Source organism: Ammodytes marinus, assembly GCF_949987685.1.
Source record: "Ammodytes marinus genome assembly, chromosome: 13".
NCBI classification, from domain to species: Eukaryota; Metazoa; Chordata; class Actinopteri; order Uranoscopiformes; family Ammodytidae; genus Ammodytes; species Ammodytes marinus.
In genome coordinates this window covers 7,151,682-7,160,995 of record NC_137217.1, presented here as the reverse complement: position 1 = coordinate 7,160,995, position 9,314 = coordinate 7,151,682, and the positions used below count along the sequence as shown (strand labels likewise).

General features: G+C 39.2%; 1 protein-coding gene across 1 annotated transcript; it reads right to left on the bottom strand.

Annotated features, from left to right (window-relative positions):
* Positions 1-3,281: 3,281 nt before the first annotated feature.
* LOC307260009 (uncharacterized protein) lies at positions 3,282-9,022 on the bottom strand. The gene is made up of 9 exons (XM_080040109.1): positions 8,954-9,022; positions 8,726-8,801; positions 8,380-8,397; positions 8,013-8,274; positions 6,221-6,354; positions 5,169-5,433; positions 4,853-4,998; positions 3,943-4,285; positions 3,282-3,500 (listed from the first exon to the last, which is right to left on the bottom strand). The coding sequence occupies exons 2-9, from the start codon at positions 8,757-8,759 to the stop codon at positions 3,491-3,493; spliced, it is 1,212 nt and encodes a 403-aa protein (XP_079896235.1). The 5' UTR covers positions 8,760-8,801; positions 8,954-9,022; the 3' UTR covers positions 3,282-3,490.
* Between the last annotated feature and the right edge of the window lie 292 nt (positions 9,023-9,314).

The window sequence follows — 9,314 nt, the reverse complement described above, 5'->3', positions numbered from 1 at the left end:
TTGCAGAACCAACAGGTGACAGTTTGTTTTTGTTTTTTTGGTATTTGTTGTCTTATGTATTTGTCTGTTTGCTGTTTCTATTTACTGCTGGCTCTGAATCAAATTGTCCCTTGGGATAATAAAGAAAGGCCTACCTTGAAGCTGAAAAACATTTGTTTTTGGTGCCGTTGTTCTCGCGTGAGTTCCCGATGTAGATCTGAACTTTATCCAATTTATGCCAGGTGTAAATCCTGACAAGAGAAATGTCATAGACTCCCTCCAGGTCAATTCTCCACCAGGAGTTCTCAAGTTTCTTGGTTCGGGCACAAGGGTGACCTTTATCTATATTTTCATCCACAGCTTTGTCAGAGGAATGACTATCAGTAAAGTCTGTTGACTGATATGTTTTTCCATTCAGTATTTCTGTATGTGAACACAGAAAAGAAATGAGAATACTGCTACACCTTTTTATTACACGATTTGGAAAAAATCTAACTGATGAGTGTAAAGAAATGCATTTAGCCATACTTGGTTCAACATCAGCAACATGGCTTCCTGTGAAAAGACAGAGGATTATAATAGAATCATTAGTTTTTTTAGTCACATCAGGGTTACTGGTAACTTTGAGACTATTGCTTGGCGATACAGCGGAATACTCATGCTCCAGTACTTAATCTATGTCATCTATGGCCAGGGCTGTACAGTGCGACAGTTTTGATCGCATTTGCTACTGAAATTGATCACGTGCGATGATGAATACAAGTCCATTCGCACTCCTGCGACAGGCTGCTAATGAGGAGAGGCTGTCTTTGAAACACATGAGGAGAGATGCACAACACTGCTTAGAGGGCTCTACATTAACACTCCAAATGGGGGTAAATGTAGACTTAGGCAAGTACGTTATTGAGTCCACCCTCCACTTTGGCTGGTGAAAGATGTGTGCTCGTGCAGCGATTCTAGGTATAAAAACTTCACCAACGGTAATTACCGGAAGGAGAACGGGCACATTACCGCAGTTAAGTTAGCGCGTGTACAAACAGAACATTTCCTGTGCGCCTTCACATTAAAAGCCTGTTACTAGCCAAACGTGAGTTGACTTTTATTTTGAAGCCGGTAAGAACAGGAAGTTAGCGCTTTTTTCTAGCTTGAAAGGCAACTCCTTCAGCTGCAGCGAGCAGTCAACAGTAGCCTAGTCTATAAAGTTTTAAATAAGCCACTGAAAAACTACTCCCAACACATTCACAACAACGTAGGCTATTTAATTTATCCTAAATTGTACCAATATGTATACGTATTTATTTAATAGGCTATGTTTAATGTTTTAAAGTTTGGTTTTAATTAACAGAAGGACATTATAATAATAATAATTCTGAATCAGCAAAAAATTGCAATTGGCAGGTTAGATTCTTTTGTCTAAATTGCAATCAGTGCACCACTATTCATTTTTCCATAATTATTACTGCACACACTAGGATATAATATTAATTGAGAATCTCAAATGAGACCAAGATAACATGATCAAAGGTAATTAGAGCGAAATGCAAGGGTTAAGGTTATGCAAGTTTTCGATCATACTTTGTGTGCTACCAAATTTATTTTTGTGCTACTGAATTTTTTTGCTTGCTAGCACCAGTGCTACCACCTAAAAAAATAAGCGCACAGCCCTGTCTATGGCATATAAGTCAGATCGTCTTTAAAAATCTCTAATCAACATTGTCAGGCAACCTACAAGATGAACTATTTCTTTACTTTATCCATGGTTCACACATTTGGCTCTGTGAATCAATCATTTAAAAGTGTGTGTGTGTGTGTGTGTGTGTGTGTGTGTGTGTGTGTGTGTGTGTGTGTGTGTGTGTGTGTGTGTGTGTGTGTGTGTGTGTGTGTGTGTGTGTGTGTGTGTGTGTGTGTGTGAAGTGAAGTACTTACCAATCAGAGAAATGAACATCAGACACCACAACATATTTGCTGTGACTTCAGATGACCACCAAACAAGTGAAATGTTCTACACAGACGGATAGATTCATATCAGATATAAAGCTTTCTATTTCTTTGAAATTATACAAATGTATCCATCCTGACTTTATCAGGATTCTTTGATATTAGAAAAAGAAATGTGGACAAATTGACAATGTAGTTTGTAGTATTTCACTCACCTTGTACATCTTTGCCTCTCCACTATGACTTCAATATAATGCCCTCTCCCAGCCACAGCTGTACTTGAACTTATCTCCCTTTACTGACTGCTGCTTGTATGGGAATACTCTTATTACAGGAAACTTGGTCTCTTGGTGTCTGTCATATTCAAATAGTGATGACTGCAATGCTTTATCTGGTCCATCTGTATATATGAATACAGCAGGAGCATGAAGGTTTCAAAACATGCGAACAATATCTACATTTCCTTGAACAAGAGAGGCTGTGTGTTCACCAAGCTATTTCATTTTCATATACAAATGTGCTTCTAGGTAAAGCTAAGCACTGCTGGGTTTCTTCATATCTTGTTTATTCAAAGCAAAACACACAACATGCTGATGACAATTTATTGGGTGTTGTCCTTAAAAAAGAATAAAGTATAAATATTTTCTCAATCAAGCCAGAACCTCATGAACAGCTGGGGATATTAAGTTAACATTGCACAAATTGTCTGCCTCAAAGCTCTATATATTTATATTCATACAAACGCAGGCAAAAACAACTTTTTAAGATTGTGGATTGCAGATTTTATTTGACATGGACATGACAATTTCATTGGACGAACCAGATGCATTGTTTTAAGTGTATTTGCATAGATGTTAGTTTTCAACACCTGTCCACAGAAGGCTTTTTTTAAACAATCTATAGAGACACACATAGTTAACCAAAAGAAACTAAACTTTAAGGCATATATTCAAAATGTGTAGGCCTATGTGTATATGTGGCCACAAAATATGTACCAGTTGTTAATGGCAGTCTGGTATACAAATGCTACAATAAACTCAAAACAAACTAAAAACTGTCAGTCTATTCAAACACCATGCCTCCACCTTTAACAAAGAATTATCAAAAAATTGCGTAAAATTCAAAAACCAACTGAACCAACTGCGAATCATTTCAGTATCACATAACTGTCACATTTGAAGTCATGAACAGCAAATGAAGACTACACTTCGATAGAATATTTCAAACACAAATGTCACAGAGGTTGAGTGTGTGCATGGCATCAATGTTAGGGCCACACCAAGAAACATGGCTCCGACTGGGCACAGACAACATAAAGGACGCTGTACCCAAGTTACAGTTTAAATGAAGCCAAAAGGGATTTAATTAACAAAACCATATCGAAAAATCTTCCCCCTGAAATAAGACCCCAAATAAACAAACAAATATATAAAGCTACGAAAACTGTACTACAAGTCCTTCATCCTCAACATAAAGGAACACAAAATCAAGAATGGACACCACGCCAGCGGCCTGGAGGCTGAGGGAGACCAAAGGAGACCGTCCCTTGAATAGCACTAGAGCCACGCACTGATCAGGTACACCTGAGAGCACGAGAGGAGAAAGGAGGGGAGGAACATGAAAACAGCACATTAAGTTAAAGGTGGAGTCAGCAATTCTGGAGAAAGCTCATCGTCAAAAGACGTTTTGTGAAAATCAATAAATATCTCCTCAAAATCAGCTCCCTGTCTTTACTGTGTGTGTGTGTGCTTAAAATAAATCTGGTTTTAATGCACAGCCTAGTCTCTGTAAACGAGCATGTTGCTAGCTACGCTGGGCCCACTTTGTTTACATACCTGTCTACAGAGCCTAGATTGTGTATTAACACTGGATTTCTTTTTCAGCATACACATATATACGGACAGGTGGCAGATCAAGAGTAGATATTCACTGATTTTAACAAAAAGTGATTTTAACAACAAGCATTCTCCAGAAACTGTTAGAAAACTATTCAAAAGCGAGTGACAAGGCATTGATCCTTCTTACGTTGCGCAGAGGAAATTAAACTTCTGGTTGTCAGGTTTGGTGTACCAAAGATGGTCCTCTGTTCTCTGCATGGCACAGCTGGTGTCACACCCTTCTGTTTTATTCTTCACATCCCAGCGATTGAACTTTAAAACGTGATCCTCTATCCAGAACCAGAACCCCAGGGTGCAGGTGTAGCGAAGGCCCAGCCACACAAAGGGAGTGTTGGCATCCCTGGCCTCCAACTCAGCCCAGGCCTGATCCTCATCATTAAGGATGGAAGCCAGGTCCATGTGTTTTTCCCTGCAGTAGTTTAGGGCGCCTTCCCAATTCTTTTTCTTTTTGATCAGCAGAAAGGGGGATTCTAGGTGAACACACAACAAAAATGTTACAACGGTGTGTGTAAAACATGAGGCACGAAGGTCCAAAAAGTGCACCCAACCATCTGAGAGTCATCACCCATAATGGCAGCATCATCATCATCATGATAAGGGGGCCTCACTCAGTCGTTCAATGTATTCTCTTCTTAAGTTACAGGGTGTAAAACAAGGGGCTGGATACTTGGAGAGGGTTAAAGATGAGAAAGATTTCCCAGAGGATGAACAGCTGAGTAAAGCAGAATGGTGTGACACAACAATGTCACACCTTTTACCAAATGTGATGGTATTTGTCACATATGTATTACACATATCAAATGATTTTGTTATTGTCTTCTATATGGTGTGAAACCGTGTCGAATTTCTTCATCAAGCAGACACACTTCAATGTTTCAATTTATACTGTATACTTTTGTAAGTCTGTAACCTATTACAATATTTAGTGCAATGGCTTACTGTTCTTCACACCACCATCTGCTCTTGTATTGAAACCCTTTATTCCACTGTAAAGGAGACGGTTCAGCTCACTTTGTGGACCAGAACAGATATTTTACCTCTTTTGCTGCCGTAGATCTCCACTTCACACAGAGTTAAACTCGTGCTGTTCCGTGAGACCAGAGTGACGTAGCGCCCCGCTAGGCTTGGATTGCAGTCAAAGATTTTCCAAAAGCCCTCTTTGTCAATTTTGTTTGCGGTACACCTGGAGGAGAAAAAGAGATTATCATAAACCAGGAAAAGGGAGGACCAGAAAGGGCAGGAAGAATGGAGATGGTGTTCCAGTGGGATGAGAACTACGATAAAAAGGTGTCAGGGGTTTTTTTTTACCCAAAGCCTGAAATAAAACAATTCAAAGTAACATGAAAGTATTACATGCTGTTTTTGGTGCCGTTGTTCTCACGTGAGTTCCTGATGTAGATCTCTACATCATGTAAATCATCTTCGGATTGAATTTCAATAGCAGAAATGTCGTAAACACCCTCCAGATCAATTCTCCACCAGGGGTTCTCGTGGTGCTCGGTGTCAGCCATAGCGTCAGCACACGTATTCACATCCCCATCCACAGCGTTTGCAGAATAGGATGTACTATCAGAAAGCTGTTTGTCTGTCGACTGAGATGTTATCCCACTCAGTTTTTCTGTATGTGAACACAGAAAAGAAATGTGGAAGAATTCACTTCAAAGTAATATAGGAATACTGTTATACTTTTTATTACACAACCTGGGAAAACATTGAACTGATGAGTGTAAAGAAATACAATTAGCCCTACATTGGTTAGCTACGTGTGCCCTCCCTGTGAGGATTATAGAATCATTCTTTATTTTAGTCACATCAAGGTTACTTGCTTGGTGATACAGCCGTAAATACAGAATACAGAGTACAGTATTAGGGGTTTTGATCAGCAGGAAAGGGGATTCTAGGGGTAATACAGAACAAAAATGTTACAACGGTGTGTGTAAAACATGAGGCACGAAGGCCCAAAAAGTGCACCCAGCCATCTGGGAGTCATCACTCATTATGGTATCATCATCATCATCATGATAAGGGGGCCTCACTCAGTCTTTCAATGTATTCTCTTTTTAAGTTTCAGGGTGTAAAACAAAGGGCTGGGGCTGGACACTTGGAGAGCATGTAGGAGGGTAAGAGATGAGAAAGATTACACAGAGAGTGAACATCTGACAGTGTGACACAACAGTGATCCCATGTGATGGTATTTATGAATTACACATATCAAATAATTGTGTTATTGTCTTCTATGGTGTGAAACTGGGCAGAATTGCTTCAGCATGCACACATGTCAATATGTCAATTTATACTGTGTACTTTTGTAATTCTGTAACCTACTAAATGTGAATTGATACACTTTTTGTCCACTGTAAAGGAGACGTTTCAACTCACTTTGTGGACCAGAACAGATATTTTACCTTTTTTGCTGCCGTAGATCTCCACTTCGCACAGAGAGAATGTTATTTTCTCTCTTGAGAACACAGTGACGTAGCGCCCCGACAGGTTTGGTTTGCATGTAATCACCTTTGTGTTGGCTGGTTTAGGACTACACCTGGAGGAGTGAAAAAGATCATCATACAGGAGAAATAACAAGTAAAAGAAGAGCAGGAAGAGTGGAGATAATGGGTCAGTGGGTGAGATATCTGATTTGCTTCCTTTGGAGATCTGGAAGCTGAAACAGCTGGCAGATTTATTACCCACACAATGAAACAGCTCACATTTACTCAGCCTGTGTCTGTGGCAACTGTTCGAACAGCTTTATGCACTAACATTTATATTGTCACCACTGGAGAAATGATATTGGAAGCAATGACATTCAAGTACATTATCCAAAAAGAAAAGAAAAAACTTCAAATGTATTTCTCAATTGTAGTCGGTAAGGCCACATATGTAGATATGTCCCATGCAACAGGACACAATTCTAAGAGGTGTGGATGATGTGACAGGGACGCTTTTAAACATGGTTTTAAATCCCCTCTTCCCTTATCCACCTTGATACATATTAAATAAGAAAAATGTGATGATGCAGGGAAAAGGGAGTAAATGGATAAAGACAAATGGATAAAGGATACATTACTAAATAAAAAAAAATCATAAATCTGCCCCAAAATGAACAGACTTAATCTCGATGGGCCTTGAGGTTCTTCAAGAAAGGGGAAAAACTGTCAGGAGGTGACCCCAGGCAGCTAGCTCCTTCCCCAGGGTCTAGGGACGACTGAAGGATGGGTTTCCTGTGCCTTGTACAAATGCAAATAATTCAGAAGAATAACTTAAACCTGGTACAAATGTATTGACTTAATATACATTTTTTGCTTTAATTTCTGATTTTATTTTCAATTATTTAGTCCAATCTCTCTCTGTACTGGCTGATGGCCTTTGTCACAGTAAGGAAACAACAGGTGTGGCTGAAAAGTATCAATGATTACCACATTATTACATTTTACTGATGATTCTGGTATTGTGTCCCTCCTCAGCAGTGACAACTTTGAACATGGTCCTGTAAGGAGTGACTTTACTTATAGTGCAAATCATCCTTTTTAAATGTTAATGTGGAAAAAACTATGGAGATGTGCATTGATATTAGAAAAACTCCCACCGTCATCTCCCCTGTTTTAAAGGACGTTCAGCCTGTTGAACTGGTGCAGCAGTATAAATATCTCTGGACTGTGATCAACAACATACTGTGCTTTGAGCTCCTGGTCGATACTGTAGTGTTGGCCTATAGAAAGCACATCATCGTATAAAGCCTACTTTTATCAAACGCTTCGCAGTGTTAATGTCGACACCACTTTTATGAAAATGTTTTACTCCTGTTTTATTGGATCAGTTCTTACCATTTCTGGACCACAAACATTGATTGAAGGATAGCCTATTGTGAAGGTGTGTAGCAAAACTGCTAGCACTCCCTTGTCTGACCTCCATGACCTGTATACGTTCAGGAGGAAAGCCTGATCAATCATGGCTGATTCAACCCATCCCTTGCACAAGGAATTTGTGTTGCAAGCACACAGATACAAGCTGCCACTTTGCAGAACCAATAGATTCAAACAGTCCTTTATACCTGCTGCTATCAGTCTTGATAATGATCACATGCATGATTTGTTTTTGTTTTTTGGTATTTCTTGTCTTATTTATTTGTCTGTTTGCTGTTTCTTTTTACTTCTTGCTCTGAATCAAATTGCCCTTTGGAGAGAATAAAGAAAGGCATACCTTGAAGCTTGAACCATTAGGTTGTTGGTGCCGTTGTTCTCACGTGAGTTCCCGATGTAGATCTGAACTTTATCCCATTGACCCCAGGTGTAAAAAATGACAGAAGAAATGTTATACACTCCCTCCAGGTCAATTCTCCACCAGGAGTTCTCTAGTGCCTTGGTTCGAGCACATGGGGATTTCTTTTTTCCATCCACAGCTTTGTCAGAGTTACGATTATCCTTAAAGTCTGTCGACTGAGATGTTTTTCCATTCAGTATTTCTGTATGTGAACACAGAAAAGAAATGAGAATACTGCTACACCTTTTTATTACACGATTTGGAAAAAATCTAACTGATGAGTGTAAAGAAATGCATTTAGCCATACCATCAGCAACATGGCTTCCTGTGAAAAGACAGAGGATTATAATAGAATCATTAGTTTTTTTAGTCACATCAGGGTTACTGGTAACTTTGAGACTATTGCTTGGTGATACAGCTGAATACTCAAGCTCCAGTACTTAATCTATGTCATCTATGGCATATAAGTCAGATCCTCTTTAAAAATCTCTATTTAAAATTGTCAGGTAACTTACAAGAATGAGCTATTGCATAACTTTATCCATGGTTCACACGTTTGGGTCTGTGAATCAATCATTTAAAAGTGTGTGTGTGTGTGTGTGTGTGTGTGTGTGTGTGTGTGTGTGTGTGTGTCTGTGAAGTGAAGTACTTACCAATCAGAGAGATGAACATCAGACACCAAAACATCTTTGCTGTGACTTCAGATGACCACCAAACAAGTTAAATGTTCTACACAGACGGATAGATTCAGATCGGATATAAAGCTTTCTATTTCCTTTGAAATTATACAAATGTATCCATCCTGACTTTATCAGGATTCTTTGATATTAGAAAAAGAAATGTGGACAAATTGACAATGTAGTTTGTAGTATTCCGCTCACCTTGTACATCTTTGCCTCTCTACTGTGATTTCAATATGATGCCCTCTCCCAGCCACAGCTGTATTTGTACTTATTGCCCTTCACTGACTGCTGCTTGTAATACTCTCATCGCAGGCAACGTGGTCTCTTGGTGTCTGTCATATTCAAATAGTGATGACTGCAATGCTTTATCTGGTCCACCTGTATATGAATACAGCTGGAGCGTGAAGGTTTCAAAACATGCAAACAACATCTACCTGTCCTTAAACAAGAGAGGCTGTGTGTTCACCAAGCTATTTCATTTTCATATACAAATGTGCTTCTCTAAAAAGTTCTACTGATGGGTTTTTTCATATCTTGTTTATTCAAAGCAAAACACACA

Coding starts and splice junctions, on each gene's coding strand:
- LOC307260009 (XM_080040109.1), bottom strand. CDS start 8,759: ATGTTTTGGTGTCTGATGTTCATCTCTCTGATTG. Junction 6,355..8,012: donor CTAATGGTTCAAGCTTCAAG/GTATGCCTTTCT, acceptor TCACTCCTCCAG/GTGTAGTCCTAAACCAGCCA. Junction 5,434..6,220: donor GATCTACGGCAGCAAAAAAG/GTAAAATATCTG, acceptor GTTCACATACAG/AAAAACTGAGTGGGATAACA.